We start from the raw sequence: 17,892 nt of genomic DNA on the forward strand, positions 1-17,892 counted from the left end.
TCTTACCCTCTTGTATGTTAAGCACTTTGGTACACCACTGGTTTTAAATGTGCTGTATAAATAAAGGTTATTGTTGTTGTTGTTGTAAACAAAAGCAAATGTAGTATGTACTAATTTGTATATGTATACAATGTAAATCGTAGAATTATGTGCACAAACAGTAATATTACTTTACATACTTATTATTTAATGCTAATTCTTAACATTTTTACACATGTACTAGCACTGTCTCTTTGCCTACTGTTGACATGATTCCAGTTTTCGTTCTTTTAGTGCCTTTTCATACTTTATTACATGAAATGGATGGTAATACGACAAAAGACCTACAACAATAAGAACAAAAAATGTGTAATTTTAACAATTGCCTTTTATTTAACCTTCAACAAACAGCCAAAAAACAAAAAGTGCCCAGATTAAGCTTGTAGTGTAGAGAATACTCCACTATTTATGACACCATTAGCTCATTATTACAGGAAATACTCAAGTTAACATGTCTCCTCTCAAGTCTGCAGCCTCTCCTGTGAGACTGACAAAGAAAGCAGCTTTACTTCTTGCTTTCTTTGACCAGTTGTTCCACTTCCTTCATGAAGCGCAGGCAGAGCTCATCCTGCCACGGCAGAGCAACACACTGAACCGCCACAGGTAGACCCTCGCCACCGGACACTGCCTGAACACAAAAAAACACTCCTGTCACTTAATGCTCAGCAGCTGAACGCACCGCCTAAATGTGTAATTTACTAAACAGGGCAAAAGAGCACAATCCCCAAATAGTGCTGAAAGGTGTTTACCTAGAAAAAAAATGGATTTGCTGAATTCATGGGGAAGTCATGTGTGTACATGTGTTCATCTGTGATCTCACGTATTGTCAAAGTGCATGCAGCTGAACTTGTGTAGATCCACCAGTAATAAGTAACGGTTGTTGGAGCACAGCTGATGTGCTGAAAACCGTGTGCTGTTTACACTCCTGGAATTATAACTGTTTAAGTGGAGTGTGATAAAACTTTATTAAGGAAAAATGTATTTTTAAAGTTTATCAACATAAATACATTGCTTTAATGTCCATCAAAGGTCTGATTCTTCTGAGGATCAGTGCTGTCCTCCTCCCTGTTTCTCCATTTTTTGGCCGTTTCCCTTTGAACCCTATTGCACAGGCTGTGAAACTGAAGAGCTGGAAGCAGTTTTGTTGCCGCTGGCATTGTGTGACTCCTTTAGGTTAGAGGCTCCAGGTCATCTCTGAAGCTATTGAGCAAATTTAGCATTAAGTGGCTTGGTAGCTCTGTACCTTGGAATTGTTAGTCTGCTTGCCTATCGATCCTGCTCAATGGTTCCACTTGCACATGTGCTGCAATCAGCTGATTTCACTTCATATGCCAGAAGAGGAAAATAGTGACGCAGTCTACAGCGTGGATATAAACATTAAACACGTGCAAATGGATCATTTACAAAAGTCTCTGAGCCCCCACTTCTTAACTGAAGTCTTCTTACTGCACTCGCTTTGGAAAAATCTATTTTTTTTCATGCCAAAAGTTTGTCCTGACACAACGTGTTAGTAAATCTGGCTCTATGTTCTCACTCAGTCTTATCTCACTGGTACATGTTGCCTACCTCTTTGAAGAGTTTGTCCCACATGTCCTGATAACAGCCCTTATAGTGCTTGAGTTCTTCCTCATCCTTTGTGGTCACTGTGGAAACAGTGACTACACCCGCAGGAAAGGTAAGGAGATTGTAGAGCATCGTGTAGCTAACAGCAGCTTAAAACGCAGAAAAGACAAAACAATTACTTACTTACTTACTCTATATCCAGACCCAGGTTACTTTTTAAATCAAGTAATGTCTGGAGAGTCGTCCTCATCTTTGATGAAATGTCTCTTTTTTTCCTCTTTTCAAAGTTCAGTTGTATTATAACGTGTAACTGTTTTGTACACTAAGGAGCTTGGAAATAAAAGTGTCTGGACTTCTTTAGGTTTCTTGAAGACGTTTCACCTCTCATTCGAGAAGCTTCTTCAGTTCCAAGAGCAGCTGGTGGAGAGTCCCAGATTTTAAGCCCCATGGAAGTGTCCCCAAGAGGGTCATGGACCACCCATTGATCCTATACCTAATCACACCATCCAAGGTGTGAAAACGGGTGTAAGTCACAAGCAGCAATGACGTTTTTCTTTCCAAGCTCCTTAGACTACAGTGACCTGGATGACTGAGTTCACAGACATGTTTTGTACACTGTCATTCTTTTTTTTTATCATGTCTATCCAGTTCCCCAGTGATGAAACCCGCTGAATCCACTACAACATGAATTACACTTTAGCTAAACTTCATTTACAAATAGAAGTACTAAACACAATAAAAATTAAACTGGAAAAATAAAGTGTTTTTTATTAGTTACTGTTATCTTTTGCCTTTTATATTTTACATATCTTTGTAATTTTCTGAAACTATTAAAGTAACAATATCTGATCTAATTTGTGACTTTTGCTTCACACTTTAAACATCTTTAAAGTCCTGTAATTACATTTTTTTGAAAACAAAGTGATAAATACAGAAACTAAGTTGTCTGTCATACTGAGTTAATCATACTTGAAAGTTTGCCACAGTATAAGAAGTTGTAGGCTGGTCCAATCACAGGACACAGCAGCACATCAATGTTGCAGCTCCTCCAATGTGCTATTGTCTCTTGAATGTAGTCCTAAAGAAAACACAGGAAATCTCAATTTCTCCTTCAGACTTTCATACGTGACCATGCATCACCAGCTGACAGTACCTCAACAGCAGCATGTTGCTTCCACAGCTCAGGAACAGATCTAAAAATGAAGCAGAACGTTTGGATACAATTCCTAGCACATGGAAATGTAACAAAGAAACGATTCAAGCACAAATGAAGAATTTCAAGGATACTTTCTCACCCAACTCCACAAAGAGCATCAAAGTTGGCAGAAACACGAGGAAACTGCCAAAAAAAATCAGCATCATTATAAATGTTTTATCAGACTGAACTGTGAAGTTAACTGTTAAACCAAGGACTCACCACGGGTTTGAGCAAGAATGAAATGGTTTTCTTCAACCACTTGGGAAAGCCGCAAGGAAAAACCTGAGGCTCCAGACAAGGGTCCACAGGTCCCCCTTCCCTAAAATGAAAGAGATCATTGGCACAGGAGAAAACAGTCTGTTCAGAGACACTGAACTGAGAATTACTGTAATGGTTTCAAAAAGAACCACAACCCCATGTTGTTCATAAAGACAATGGCAGCATGGTGATGTTTAGTGGTTAGAACTAAAAAGAAACAAAATCTCTAAATGTTAGATGATTTAAGTTTAGAAAACAAATGGTACTAACTGACTTATTAAATGGAACAACTCACAGTTTTTGTAGCACGGTGGTAGCTCCATCTGCTAAAAAACCCTTTATCAATAGTTCAGGGAAAATTTGATCCATCTTCAGTGGACAGTAAGGGACGAGCTAAAGACACAAATATCAACACTAAGGACCTATGACTCATATCACATACGTGGCTTGACAGTGATCATAGTGTGTGTGGTGACGTCTTACTGTGTGCCCTGCTTGCTCTAGCAGAGCTTTGACCTCTCTGACGCCTCGGGCCATGCTTGGAGATGGATGCGTGTAGCCATCGGTTTCCAAATAACCGATCCTTAGAGGTCTGGAGCTTCTGTATATCTAAGGGTCAATCTTTTTTACTTCCTCAGTCAATTAAACATACCGTAATCAGTTTGCAAAGGTTAAGATTACAGCCTGTAAAGTTAGTTCTGTATCTCAGGACATTAATAACAGGTGAGGTAAGAGTAATATAAAGTGAAGCGTTAGGACAACCATGTATCCGCTTAATTTGTAGTTTTTAACCAAAAGAATAATCATTAACAGATTATATGAACCTCACAGTACAGGACACACCTCCATGTTAAAAGGTAACGGTGGAACAGTGGGGTCCAAAGAAAACATGTGGTCACAAAGAAGTGCCTGCATGCACAGAGCCAGGCTGTCCACATCTCTTGCCATGGGTCCAGGAGATGACGACACTAGTTTCATACGAAATATAAAGCAGTGACTCAAATATTTGAGACAGTTTGTGTCTGTGAAATATTGCTATACAGTGGTTATGTAACTACATTTACTTTATATGTAAAGTACATATGTTTCTTACCCGACTTTTGCCCTCGATAAACTGGACGAAGGCCCTGTAAACTAATCATTACACAAAAGTGTTAACAAAGACAAGAGTTTAACTCAGTGTAACTCAATGTGTAATAAATTTCCAGGAAACTGACTGAATGAGACCCACCTGAGCCGACCTGCAGTTGGCTTGAAACCACAGATTCCACAGAAGGATGCAGGAATACGGATACTGCCACCTATATCAGTGCCTATACCAAGCAGAGAGCCCCCTCCCCCGATGAGAGCCCCCTCCCCACCAGATGAACCTCCAGAGGTCTTCTGGGGGTTATGAGGGTTCACAGTCTGCCCGTAGATAGGATTACTGCAGTCATAGCTGTCAACAGAGAGTTAATGAGTCTCTGCATATTATTTTCATTCATATTTTCATTATTTGCACATTTGGAATGGACAAAGGCAACTTAACACATGCACTCAGTTTTAAATGTGCTGTAGATTTTTATGTGAGTAACTGATAAAAGATGTACTTTAAAAGAGCTTGAGGCAAGTTGGTTCTCACAAAGGGAATAGCTCCTTGTTTCTTCAGGACTTGAACGAGCACACTGTCCTTTTCAGCGGGCTGGTCCAGGTTAATGACCACACCACAAGAACAGTCATGATTCTAGTGTTGGAAAAAACAAAGATGATAATGTTACATCAAATACCTGAGCTATGATGCTCGAGAATACTGTACCATACTTATAAATACTGATGGGAAATACTTTAACTGTAACTGAAATTTGCATTGCATAACCTTTGTAATACCTTAAATGTAATATTTTCTTTGACGCTAACTGGAACTCCGTACAAGAGACCATCCTTGTTGGAGCCAACAGTTGTCAGCTGGTCCAAACTCTCCAGCAAAATTTCAGTGCAGCAGTTCAGCTTTTTGTTTACAGCCAGAGTCTGTTGGAAAGGAAACAAGCACAGACAGATTCAGAGAAACGTTTTCCCCTGAAAGAAGTTTTCATGCTTCAAGGGGATGAACATTCCTGTCAAAAATAAAAAAGAGAGACAAGTCCTGAAAATTAAAATAGTTACTTGATTACTAATGATTACTTCTAAAAATTAGCTTTTGGTGTATTTGAGCTATTATGAAAGATTTGTTTTGTTATATTAAGTGAACCTTTGTGTCATGTTGGATACTGAACCTTTTCCATATAAGAGTAAAGCACATCCTCAGGGGTAAGTGAGCCTTCCTTCAGCTGCTGTGTCAGCTCAGACAGGGAGAGCGTCAGGATGAAAGCAGAGTCAGTTGTCAGATGCTAGGAGACACAGACCCACACAGAATCATTACTTCAAAAAAACATTTAAAGCAAGAATTTAAGACTTAGTATCACCTCTAATTTTGCATCCTAGTCATGGAACAACCTTCAGAACACATTAAAGCTCTCCCTGACAGAGTTCATAACACTCAAAAAGACTTATGTAACCGAAGACTGTTATTGCTATTTATAAGCTGGATCATATATTTTTGTATTATTTTGTCTCTAACTACTTATTAAGTGTTTTGATGTTATATTTGAATTGTAACTTGTAACAATGTAAGGGTTTGTCCTCTTGACCAATTTATCCTTGAAAAACTGATGTTAATCTCAAGGGATTTTTCTGGTTCAAAAATAAATAAAATAAAATTAATTAAATTAAACAAAAAAAGCATTGAACCAGGATTTTTCCTTTGTCTGTGTTCCACCTCTGTATACTTAATTACTTATGTAATTAAGTAATACCCTCACCCTGAGGCTCTCTTACGCCCTACACGTATAATTAATTTTGCAACTGTGTAGAATTTTTCTGTCTTTCCTGAAACTTGCCTCCTCCATTCCTGACTGTTCCCTATCTCCCATGGTTGATGATTTTGCTAGCACCCTTTTTTCCACATGCTCCTCCATCCTCAATACTGTTGCCCCTGTTAAAATGAAGCGCCCTAGATAATTTCCCGATGTTGGCTAAACGATTCTACACGTGACAGTAGTATCCCCCGTGGCCAACTCCGTGATGCCTTGGGTTCCTTTGATAGTTTCCTCACCGACACTGTTAGTGACCTGGGTGTGTTTTTGGATAGCTCTTTTAAATTCGACAAACAAGTGTCTGCTCTTGTCAAATCTTGCTTCTATCAACTGCGTCTTATTAGCAAGGCCAAACATTATGTCACGCCTTTGTGACATCTAGGTTAGATTATTGCAGCTCCCTTTACTTTGGTCTTAACTCTACTCTTCTCCATAGACTGCAAATTGTTCAGAAAGCGGCTGCGCGTCTCCTTACTGGTAGTGGGGGGCGTGTCTCTATTAACGCTGTCCTTGCCGACCTGCACTGGCTTCCTGTTAAGTATCACATTCAATTCAAAATCCTGCTGCTCACCTTCCGAATTATTAACAATATAGCTCCAAGCTACCTCATTGAGCTACTTAGATTATACACGCCTGCTAGAGTACTAAGATCATCTTCCCAGTCACTCTTGGTACTGCCGGTACTTTAATTTATATATTTTATCTTATTCTTTCCCAGTTAAATTTACCCTTCAGTCTAATTTGTGTTGTACAGTTATTTCATTTTTAACTTTAATCTTTATATTTTATTTTATTCCTTCCTAGTTAAATTTACCCTTTTTAATTTTCATATTTATTTCCTATCTTATTCAGAGCCTTTTCTTCTTTTCTTTAGGTCACGAGCAGTTGTCCAAGCATTTCACTGCATATCGTACTGTGTATGACTGTGTACGTCACAAATAAAATTTGAATTTGGATTTACCAAATTGTTTGTCCATAGTTCACCAGGTTTGAACTAATATCTCCAAAGATTAACTTAAACAATTCAAAGTCCAGGGCTCTGAACTCTCACCGACTCTTTGTAGCGGAGCACCGCCTGCTCTGCCCGCTGCAAGCTCTCGTCTCTCCTGTTTCTGGCTCTCTTGATCTTTTCCTCCGTCTCTCGGTGGCTGCTGATCTTTTTCACCAGCATAACCACGGATCCGACAACGCAGGTAGCACCAGTGAGCAGAGCCACTGCCCACTTGTCCATTTTCACTCCCTTAATAAACTGTTCAATATTCTGCAAGGCTTGCATTTTTGTCCTGTTGCTGCAAACTCGACTAAATGACAAGTGGACTTTACACACGGTTGTTTAAATGGGACAGGCTGACCTTTGAGCAAAATACATAGGCGCGTTAAGCAAGTAATAGCTCCTACTTTAATAAAACAATGACGCTCACTCACTGCGCGTGCGTACTTCCAAATACTCTGTGAATGACAGAGTAAACAAAAACAACAAATATGTGTTGAAGTGCGTGTGCATCCAAATTAATTACAGGAAGTCCATTTAAGACTTCTCCTTAGAACGATCACCTAAACATTTTCACGTAAGTTCTGTATTTTATAGTGATTATTATCATTTTTATATTAGGATAAAGGAGAGCCGACCGCTTACTCGCCTCTTTTCCCCTTTCTGCACCGCATCAGCTGTTAGCTTTCCGTGACCCGGAAATTATTCTCCCTCCGGAACAACGGATATTAGTGTTTCGAGTTTAGTTACTTTTGACATTATTATATATATAACTATATTAACAACAGTTTCAACCTTTATTATTGTCACGATGATCATGTCATAATTCCGTTTAATATATGAAACATTTTACAACAAAAAAACAACAACAACAAAAAAATCAACAACAACCCCAAAACAAAGCCGCCCCCCCCCCCCCCCCAATCAGAGATCTTCGGGGCAGGTTTGAAAGATCAAATCAAATGTAATACGGCTTATAAAACAGGAACTATTTATTTTATTCGTTTATAAATATCAATGTCAAACCACTACATTAGAAAAATAAATGGTTTGTTTTAATGTCATTAGCAGATGAACAATACACATATAGTGAATGTTATGGTCATTTTGGGCTAATAATTTCTTTGAAATGTCCTTTTTTTCCATGGTGGGCCGATTGCAAGCTGTACCTCAGAAAGTTTTGGTAACCCTCAAAAAGCTTCTGGCATAGTTCTGTCTGGATATTTGACTGCTTTTCTTGTCTCATTCTTCTCATGTCTGCATATATTGTATGTGTACATATTTAAGTATTTCACATAGTTTGCTTGTTTGTTTGTTTGTTTACTTGTAACCGTTTGAATAAATTTGTGACTTTTTTGTAATATTGTTTAGTATGCTTTTTGGTCTTTTTATTGTCTGTGAGGTTATTTTGGTCTATACAAATAAAGCAGACTTCCCTAATGATTTCACATTTTATTTTCTCAACAAGATCTAGCATGTTTGCTGTTATGGATATAAAGAAATATAAAGCATAGATGGGGATAGCAAGACAAAAAAAACACATGGTTTATTAAATGAATGTATGAAAGAAAGATGAAAAATGAAAGAGTTAGAGTTCCTAAAGCCTTTAGGAAACAATCAAAGACCAAAATAAACACAAAATGAATAGACTGTACTTGTACTACTAAGATTCATCCACCATTTATGACTCGATTTGCTCATTATTACAGGAAATACTCAAGTTAACATGTCTCCTCTGAAGTCTGCAGCCTCTCCTGTGAGACTGAGAAAGAAAGCAGCTTTACTTCTTGCTTTCTTTGACCAGTTGTTCCACTTCCTTCATGAGGCGCAGGCAGAGCTCATCCTGCCACGGCAGAGCAACACACTGAACCGCCACAGGTAGACCCTCGCCACCAGTCACTGCCTGAACACAAAAACACACTCCTGTCACTTAACGCTTGGCAGCTGGACACACCACAGTCTCCTTCATCCACCTACTGACAAACTCTGAAACTACTAATACATTGTGTGTATATCTGCATGGCAACAAGGAATGTGACAATATTTCTAGTTACAATAGTCTGATACGTTTCATTTCTTGGTTTTGTGTATGGATGGGCCTTTTACATGTTGGTGTTAAAGAGTCTGTTTAATCATTATACCCACCACCACCACACTGGACATCTCTAAGTACATAAATGCTCCCGGAACCATAATGTAAAGTCATGTAAAGGCAGCTGATTTCCCTATCGCTTATACAGCATTTTCTTTAATAAAATGCAAGAAAAAAAATGCTGGTTTCAATGTTCCCAGTCTAAGGGCTTTTTAACTTTAAACATATTGTCAAAGTTTTGGTCATCTGTTTGTTAATTTGTTGGTTATTTAGTGGAGATGCTTTTGAGTGCCCATTGTGGTTTCTCAATCCAACTATTAGAATAAACAACCAACACTGTGAAAACACTTAAAAAAATTCTCTTACCCAATCGGTAACATTCAGAATAAAATTACGTGCCTCACAAATGTTTCACATGATGTTACTTATCAGGGCTGCAATATAGAGCTGTTGCATTAATTTAATTGCCATTTTGAAATACACAGAGGATTTGGGGAATGACATCAAGTAAAAGGTCCACTGATCTCTTACTGACACTATTGATTGGTCACCCATATTGGACATTTAACATTAGTGAAACAGGTCAACAGCTGTAAGTTCTATGGCATCATAACATTATCGTGGTCATCACAGTTCTATCCTGTTAAAGAAGCTCAGAAATGACCTCACTTTTAGAAAACCTAAGAGCCCTAACTTCCACTAACAAGCCAGGCTGGTCCAGGACAGAAAGATGCAGGTGACTGAAACCCCCCCAGAAATTTATTCTATAATAAATTCATCTATAGTTTAGGCTTCACATCCGTGTCTCCTGAGAGATTATGCCTGCATGAAAACCTAGTCTTACAGTAGATCCAGCTCCATATATTTCACCAGTCTTCCCTCACTGGTATGTTTCACTTACCTCTTTTAAAACCTTGTCAAATTTGTCGGGATAGTGCTCGAATTCCTCCTCATCCTCTGCAGTCACTGTAGAAACAGTGACTACACCGGCAGGAAAGTTTAGGATATTGTAGACAAATGTGTAATTGGTATTGACTGAAAAAAAAAACATTGAATGATGAAGAATACGGAAAGAGAATTCTTTCTTTAACCAATACAAATTTTGTTGCCATTTCATCAACTCATGATTTGGAAATTTTAATAAAAATGCATTCACATTGCCATTTGTCTTAATGTTCTAATCTACATGTAATTCTCTTAACTGAGTAATCTCTATAGCAATGGTGGGCAATAAATTTTCCCAAGGGGCTACATGTGAAACTACAACTGCCTTGGAGGGCTGCACTAATAAGTGGAACTTTGTGAATCTTTAAACAAAACAGCTCTGGATGAATGTTGCTCTCCATCTGGCTTGAAAGAAATTGCAACTTTCCCATGAAAGCCTTCATCAAGTTGTACAAATGCCTTCTATTCAGCATCGCAGGGCTTTGGAATGTCTTTGCCTTTCTTATCACAACACCTCCCAGTGTATATTTCAATGCAAATGTAACAAAGTCAGCTCCAGTTCAAAATTTCAAAAATTTGTCCATGTCAGGTTTGAACCACAGCAGAATGCTCTCCATAAACTTAGTACACCGCTCTCCTCGGGACTTCACTGAATACTAAGAGGGAATGTCTTGTAAAAACAAAAAGATCCCAAAATCAACACTACTTTCTGCATCATGTTTTTTTGTATGTCAGGTGACATCCTTCAGGGGTAACAGACTAGCATCTCTCAGAAATGGCTCTTCCAAAATAAATGACAGGAAAGCTGTAATCTCTGGAACATGTACATTTTAGAAAACTAACAGTCACCTAAAAATATTTCTGATCTTATTTGTGACTTATGTTTAAAACTAAACATCTTATAGTTTACCTTGAGATTACAATTTGTTGAGAACAAAGTGACGCACAGACTATGCTGTTTTATTGTACTCAGTGTACCATACCTGAGGTTTTGCCACAGTATAAGAAGTTGTAGGCTGGTCCAATCACAGGACACAGCAGCACATCAATGTTGCAGCTCCTCCAATGTGCTATTGTCTCTTGAATGTAGTCCTAAAGAAAACACAGGAAATCTCAATTTCTCCTTCAGACTTTCATATGTGACCATGCATCATCAGCTGACAGTACCTCAACAGCAGCATGTTGCTTCCACAGCTCTGGAACAGATCTAAAAATGAAGCAGAACGTTTGGATATAATTCCTAGCACATGGAAATGTAACAAAGAAACTGAGATTCAAGCACAAATGAACAATTTCAAGGATACTTTCTCACCCAACTCCACAAAGAGCACTCATTCTGGCAGAAGTGTGAGGAGACTGGGGTAAAAAAAAGTTTCATCAGAATAAACTGTCAAGATCAAACTGATGTATGAATTCATATACATCTGTCAGAAGACGAAACAACGCACCACAGGTTTGAGGAAGAATGAAATTATTTTCTTCAACCACTTAGGAAGCCTGTATACAAATATTTGTGGCTCCAGACAAGGGTCCACAGGTCCCCCCTCCCTAAAATTAAAAAAGGAATCCTTGGCACATGGGAAAGTAGTCTGGTCAGAGAAATTACTGTAATGGTTCCAAAAAGAAGCACAAGCCCATGTGCCCTATAGATAATGTCAGAATGGCGATGTTCACTGGTTAGCGCTGAAACAAAAATTACATTTCTAGCTATTAGATGATGTAAGTTAACAAGAACATATTAAGTAATTATTAAAAAAAAAAAAGATCCAACTCACAGTTTTTGTAGCAGGGTGGTAGTTCCATCTGCCAATAAGCCCCTAAGCCACAGCTCAGGGACAATTTCATCCATCTTCAGTGGACAGTAAGGGACAAACTAAAGACATAAATAATATTAAAGACATATGGCTCACATAACACACTTGACCGCAATCAGTGTGTGTGGTGACGTCTTACTGTGTGTCCCGCCTGCTCTAGCAGAGCTTTGACCTCTCTGACGCCTCGGGCCATGCTTGGAGATGGATGCGTGTAGCCATCGCTTTCCAAATAACCAATCCTTAGAGGTTTGGAGCTTCTGTATATCTAAGGGTGAATCATTTTGAGAGATGAGATGGTGAGATAGCCTTTATTTGTCAGTTGCAGTATCAGTATATGTATGTGTGTGCATGTCCATAGTTCAGCTGAGACAATGTCCTTCGCCCTGCCAGGCTAAGTAAACAGCCAAAACAGCTGTGTAAACAGCTGGCGCCAAAGGGGTATCCGCATAAGTGATGGTGGTTTTTACTTTAGTGCGAACAGCTCATTTGAATTTCAAAGCAGTTCTACAGTCCAACACTGGTCTCTCAATCTCCCGTTGGAGAGCCGCGAGCTTCGCCATACTTGCGTTCTGTGATGTTGTCATTTCTTGTGCTCAAGGAGCCAATTCTGAGAACTCACGGCAGTGTGCCTTCCCGAGATGTCATCCAATTTGCGCCCAGAGATGTTATTCCGGGCTAGCCCTTCCGAGATGTATCCAGTCTGCAGTCAGAGATCTTATTCTGAGTATTCACAGCAGCCGTAGCCTCTCCAAGATCTTATCCGTGCTGACTCAATAAGACCATTTTGAGAAACTCACGCCTCTCCCATCGTTCCAATCCCAGCGGGCAGCCTTGTGGGGGTTTGAACAGCCAGTTCCGCTTCCTTAATTCTTCGATAACTCAGGGCCAAGCCAGCTCCAATCAGCCAGAACCCTGTTACCATGGTTCCGAATAGGTAGATATCTTCAGCACTCAGGCTCACCCGAGCCCAAACTTCTCGTTGAGAAAGGGGTGTCAATTGCATTCAGAGACCAGTTGATCCAATCCATAATTCCTCTTTTAGATTTTAGAGAACAGACTGTAAGAGAGTGTTCCAGGGAAAATACAAAAAAACCCACGAGACTAGACAAGGACATAAGCAGGGAAGATAAGGTTGAGGAGAAAAAGTGCGCCTGCCTCCTCCGAGAGCCAAAGAAGAAAGGAAAAGATGGCCTTTAGTTAACTTGTTTTTAAATATAAATGTTAATGTATTGTTTATTCTAAGACATTAATACATTTAATAAGTGTGTTAAGACAATAAGCCATTTCATTAATTTACAAGTTTGAACATTTAGTAACTATCTGGTCAAAGTCCAGTAAAATAATCCTGAACAGTCTTCATTTCACCTTCAACTTTCAGGTTAACCTCCTAGCACCTGGCGTCCACATATGTGGACATCACATTTTGGGTTGTGTAGACCAAAATACTACATACTACAAGGGCCTGATGTCCACTTACAAGGGTGTTATACTGCCACTGTATGAGGCAATTACAAAAATTGTCATCAACAGACACACCTCCATGTTAAAAGGTAATGGTGGAACAGTGGGGTCCAAAGAAAACATGTGGTCACAAAGAAGTGCCTGCATGCACAGAGCCAGGCTGTCCACATCTCTTGCCATGGGTCCAGGAGATGACGACACTAGTTTAATATAAAACAAGAAGCAGTGAACCATATTCCCAGACTGTGGAACATTACAGCAGTTATGTTACGTCACATTTTACTTTGTTTAGTAAGTAGATATGTCACTTACCTGTCTTTTGCCCTCGATAAATTGGACGAACTCCCTGTAAACTAATCATTACACAAAAGGTGTTAACAAACATAAATGCTTAGTGAATGGGTCAAATGCAGAGAAAAACAAGTAATTTCCCCATGGGGATCAATAAAGTATCCATTATTATTATTATTAACTCAGCAATGTGTAATAAATTTCCAGGAAACTGACTGAATGAGACCCACCTGAGCCGACCTGCAGTTGGTTTGAAACCACAGATTCCACAGAAGGATGCAGGAATACGGATACTGCCACCTATATCAGTGCCTATACCAAGCAGGGAGCCCCCTCCCCCGATGAGAGCCCCCTCCCCACCAGATGAACCTCCAGAGGTCTTCTGGGGGTTATGAGGGTTCACAGTCTGCCCGTAGATAGGATTACTGCAGTCATAGCTGAATGTGGCCAAAGACATATGGGTAATGAGTCCTTGCATATTATGCACACTTGTAATGGGCAAAGACAACTAAATAAGTGCACATAGTATTTAAATGTACTCCAGATTTATGTCAATCTCTGATAAAAGATTTACCTCAAAAGAGCTTGAGGCAAGTTGGTTTTCACAAAGGGAATAGCTCCTTGTTTCTTCAGGACTTGAACAAGCACACTGTCCTTTTCAGCGGGCTGGTCCAGGTTAATGACCACACCACAAGAACAGTCATGATTCTAGTGTTGGATTAAAACAAAGACAATAATTGTACATCAAATACCTGAGCTATGATGCTCAAGAATACTATACTCAGTCCTGTTTACACTGAGTAGGAGACGCTCTGTATCTCACTGTACATCTGTATAGTGACAATAAAAGCATTCTGTTCTATTCTATAACATACTTACTAATACTGATGGGTACAGAAGAGGATTAGGACCAACGAAAAAAAAGTGGGCACGTCTTTTTTTTTTCTACTTTTCTCAGAATTCTGGAAAAGAAGAAGAAAAAAGACGTGCCCACTTTTTTTTCGTTGGTCCTAATCCTCTTCCGTAGATGGGAAATACCTTAAATGCAATATTTTCTTTGATGCTAACTGGAACTCCGTACAAGAGACCATCCTTGTTGGAGCCAACAGTTGTCAGCTGATCCAAACTCTCCAGCAAAATTTCAGTGCAGCAGTTCAGCTTTTGGTTTACAGCCAGAGTCTGTTGGAAAGGAAACAAGCACAGACAGATTCAGACAAACATATCAATCTTTGTAAGCCCTCTGTGGAATATCAAAGTCTTTTTGGAAACTCAAATATTTCTTTGGCACATAAATCTGGTTTGCTTTCATAAATATGTCTATAAACCTTAACCGTAGCAAAGACACAAGTGTAAGTAATAAGAAATACCTAGTTAGCTGAGAGTATACCTAAAGTAGAACACTGATACAAGACTGGAAAATGAAATTGATTATTTAGTGTAGACATTATCTTTTGCTCTATTTTATCCATTATGTAAGCTCTGTGTTATGTTAGGTCAGGGGTGGGCAACTCCAGGTCTCGAGGGCAGGTGTCCGGCAGGTTTCAGATCTCACCCTGGGTCAACACACCTGAATCACATGATTAGTTCAATACCAGGCCTCTGGAGAACTACAAGACATTTTGAGGAAGTCATTTAGCCTCTTGAATCAGCTGTGTTGGATCAAGGACACATCTAAAACCTGCAGGACACCGACCCTCGAGGCCTGGAGTCGCCCACTCCTGTGTTAGGCAGTGAACCTTTGCGTCATGCTGAACACTGAACTTTTTCCATGTAAGAGTAAAACACATCCTCAGGGGTAAGTGAGCCTTCCTTCAGTTGCTTTGTCACTTCAGATAAAGACAGGCCAAGGATGAAAGAAGAGTCAGTGGTTGGATGCTAGAAGACACACAAAGAACCATGTCAGAAAAAAGCTGCAACAAAGAACTAAAACGGTATGGATCTACAGAATCAAGATTCTTTATTTGCCAGTGTTGCATCTCCCTACCAAATTGAATAAAAGACAGCTTGCTAATGATGAAATAAACAGCAATGAAGATGTATAGAAGGAAAAACCCATCGTAAATTGTGTAGACAACAATGTGAATAGAACCAGAACAGGCTCAAGAAAACTGAGCACTGACTTTTGTATGGACCTATCAGAGGGATGAATTGCTCAAAAGCATTTTGAGTAACTCACTGCATTTAGGCATGGAAGCATGTTCAAGATGACCTGCTCAGATTCATCAAAATTGTGAAGAAACGTGATTTATGTGACTAAACGTGGCATGACTGTCAGTGCCAGATGTTCCGATCTCAGTATTTTAAACGCTACTGATCTACTGAAGTTTTGAAAATGCCTTGTTGATGTTGATATACATATACTCAAAAGTTTAGTGGCTTCTCGACAAGAACATCGACAGGCTCCTGTATTTCTTATTATGCCCTCAAGAGGGCACGCAGCATCCTACGGGACTGCACACACCCAGGACACCGGGTGTTTAAGCTGCTGCCGTCTGGCAGGAGGTTCAGGCTGCTGAGGTCCCGAACAAATAGACTCAAGGACAGCTTTTACAACAGGGCAATAGCCCTGATCAATGCAAATAGCTGACCTGACTGGATACCTCCCTGGACTTTTTAGGGGGAGGTTACAATGTTTAAAACAATAACAATAATATTTATATTTATAACAAGGTGCAATAATAATTAATGTGCAATAATAACAGTGTGCAATACACATACACTTATTCTTCTTTTTTATACTAAGTTAATATACTGTGTTGTGTTGTTTGTTACGTTGTGATGTGTCATATCGTGTCGTGTTGTGTTATATGTAGTGCCGACGTAGGACAGTTTTTCCAATTTCATTGTACTACTGTACTATGTATGACTGTGCAATGACAATAAAGAGTTATCTATCTTATCTCTATCTTATCTTATGCTTATAAATGACATCACGGGCAGAAAAGTAGCTTCTGCAAGGGTTTCCTTAGAATAACAGAAAAACCATATTTACTTCTAAAGAAAAAAACAAATACCTGATTGTATTCGTTTTCGGATGGCTGCTTTGCTACATTAGTGCAAGATTATGCACTAATGTAACAAAGTTCAAATCTTCTTCTTGGTGTTATTGAGTTCACTGTACTCTTCTTCTGATTCTGGTCTCTAAATTCACCAGAATCTAATCAAATAGAGGACCTTTATAGTGTGTTGGAATAGGAGATTTGCATTATGGATGTACAGCCAACAACTCACCAAAACTGTGTTATGTTTTTGTGTCAATTTGGATCAAAACTCTAAGAAAACAACTAGTTGAATCTCTGCCAGGAAGAATTTGGGGGGTGGCTTTAAAAGAAAAGGCAATCTAATCCAGTAATAGCAAGGTGTCTCAAATAACTTCTCCACAGAGTGTAAATGCAAAAGACAATCTAGAAATAGCAGTAGGTTATTATCGCTGTGTTTGTCGGCTAAGTTTATTTTTTTTTGCTCAAGGTAAGCCTGCTGACAACAAAAGCTGTCAGTGATCTGATAAATTATGTCAGGTTCGAACTAAAAGCAGAAAATTCAATGTTAAACTTTCCCCAAAAAAACTCCTAAATTAAGGCTGAACTCTCACCGACTCTTTGTATCGGAGCACCGCCTGCTCTCCCCGCTGCAAGCTCTCATCTCTCCTGTTTTTGGCTCTCCTGATCTTTTCCTCTGCCTTTCGATGGCTGCTGATCTTTTTCACCAACACAACCACAGATCCCACTGCACAGACAACACCAGTGAGCAGAGCCGCCCTCTGACTGTCCATCTTCACTCCCTTGAGAAAATCCTGGATGTTCTGCAAGGCTTGCATCTTTGTCCTGTCACCGCAACTCCAGTTTTAAATGGCACAGGTCAGCCTTAGTCAGGCTTAAGTATGCTAATCAAGAGGGCGCTGTTGTGCCTAAATCGTTGTCAGGGACCAAGCAGTAAAGCATAAAGGACACAGCTGTTTTAATTCAAAAAGGGGGTTTTATTGACCCAAAAACATGAAGATATATTTAACAAAGCCAAAACTTAAACAGGAAGACCAATAAAAGAGGTCAACTCAATAGACTAAACTCAAGATAATAATTAACAAAACCTCAAACAAACATAAGATAAACTGACCTGCTGAAATGGGGGAACTTAAACACTGGTTTAGCTAAACCAAATGACACACACGGGGAAAATAAAATGGCTGCCATATAACCAACTAATACAAGTCAATTAAACAAACATGAAACACCCCCCAGGCAATGAAGCTTGTGGTGCTATCCAATTAGGCTGTGAGTGGTACTTCAGGTCTCCCAGCCCTTTGCCACACCTTTTGCCAGACATAAACACACCAGCAATGTTTTGGTTCT

General features: G+C 39.4%; 2 protein-coding genes across 2 annotated transcripts; both read right to left on the reverse strand.

The window, feature by feature from the left end:
* Window positions 1-349: 349 nt before the first annotated feature.
* Window positions 350-7,649, reverse strand: LOC147300967 (vitamin D3 hydroxylase-associated protein-like). The gene is made up of 15 exons (XM_086283827.1): window positions 7,001-7,649; window positions 5,311-5,424; window positions 4,925-5,065; window positions 4,648-4,781; window positions 4,290-4,496; window positions 4,152-4,192; window positions 3,902-4,026; window positions 3,542-3,667; window positions 3,354-3,451; window positions 3,020-3,119; window positions 2,898-2,941; window positions 2,756-2,795; window positions 2,572-2,680; window positions 1,606-1,751; window positions 350-667 (listed from the first exon to the last, which is right to left on the reverse strand). The coding sequence occupies exons 1-15, from the start codon at window positions 7,223-7,225 to the stop codon at window positions 545-547; spliced, it is 1,773 nt and encodes a 590-aa protein (XP_086139953.1). The 5' UTR covers window positions 7,226-7,649; the 3' UTR covers window positions 350-544.
* A 728-nt stretch (window positions 7,650-8,377) lies between these two features.
* LOC147300968 (vitamin D3 hydroxylase-associated protein-like) lies at window positions 8,378-17,432 on the reverse strand. The gene is made up of 15 exons (XM_086282223.1): window positions 17,136-17,432; window positions 15,305-15,418; window positions 14,582-14,722; window positions 14,118-14,251; window positions 13,774-13,980; window positions 13,565-13,605; window positions 13,328-13,452; window positions 11,931-12,056; window positions 11,753-11,850; window positions 11,426-11,525; window positions 11,290-11,333; window positions 11,145-11,184; window positions 10,961-11,069; window positions 9,934-10,067; window positions 8,378-8,843 (listed from the first exon to the last, which is right to left on the reverse strand). Exons 1-15 carry the CDS (start codon window positions 17,358-17,360, stop codon window positions 8,721-8,723), a joined length of 1,761 nt encoding a protein of 586 aa, XP_086138349.1. The 5' UTR covers window positions 17,361-17,432; the 3' UTR covers window positions 8,378-8,720.
* Between the last annotated feature and the right edge of the window lie 460 nt (window positions 17,433-17,892).

This window comes from Aulonocara sp. 'chitande type north' Nkhata Bay, linkage group LG23 (assembly GCF_057382095.1).
Source record: "Aulonocara sp. 'chitande type north' Nkhata Bay isolate Kocher_YH1m ecotype deep benthic linkage group LG23, A_spYH_male_GT1.1, whole genome shotgun sequence".
Classification (NCBI taxonomy): domain Eukaryota; kingdom Metazoa; phylum Chordata; class Actinopteri; order Cichliformes; family Cichlidae; genus Aulonocara; species Aulonocara sp. 'chitande type north' Nkhata Bay.

Bases quoted from the DNA above. Each gene is read 5' to 3' on its own strand.
- LOC147300968 (XM_086282223.1), bottom strand. From the start codon at position 17,360: ATGCAAGCCTTGCAGAACATCCAGGATTTTCTCAAGGGAGTGAAGATG. The intron at 13,453-13,564 runs GTAAGTGACATA...ATATTAAACTAG, and splicing joins TTATCGAGGGCAAAAGACAG to TGTCGTCATCTCCTGGACCC. The intron at 10,068-10,960 runs GTATGGTACACT...TTTTTTTTTCAG, and splicing joins ATACTGTGGCAAAACCTCAG to TCAATACCAATTACACATTT.
- LOC147300967 (XM_086283827.1), bottom strand. From the start codon at position 7,225: ATGCAAGCCTTGCAGAATATTGAACAGTTTATTAAGGGAGTGAAAATG. The intron at 3,452-3,541 runs GTAAGACGTCAC...TTGTGTCTTTAG, and splicing joins TAGAGCAAGCAGGGCACACA to CTCGTCCCTTACTGTCCACT. The intron at 2,796-2,897 runs GTGAGAAAGTAT...CTTCATTTTTAG, and splicing joins GATGCTCTTTGTGGAGTTGG to ATCTGTTCCTGAGCTGTGGA.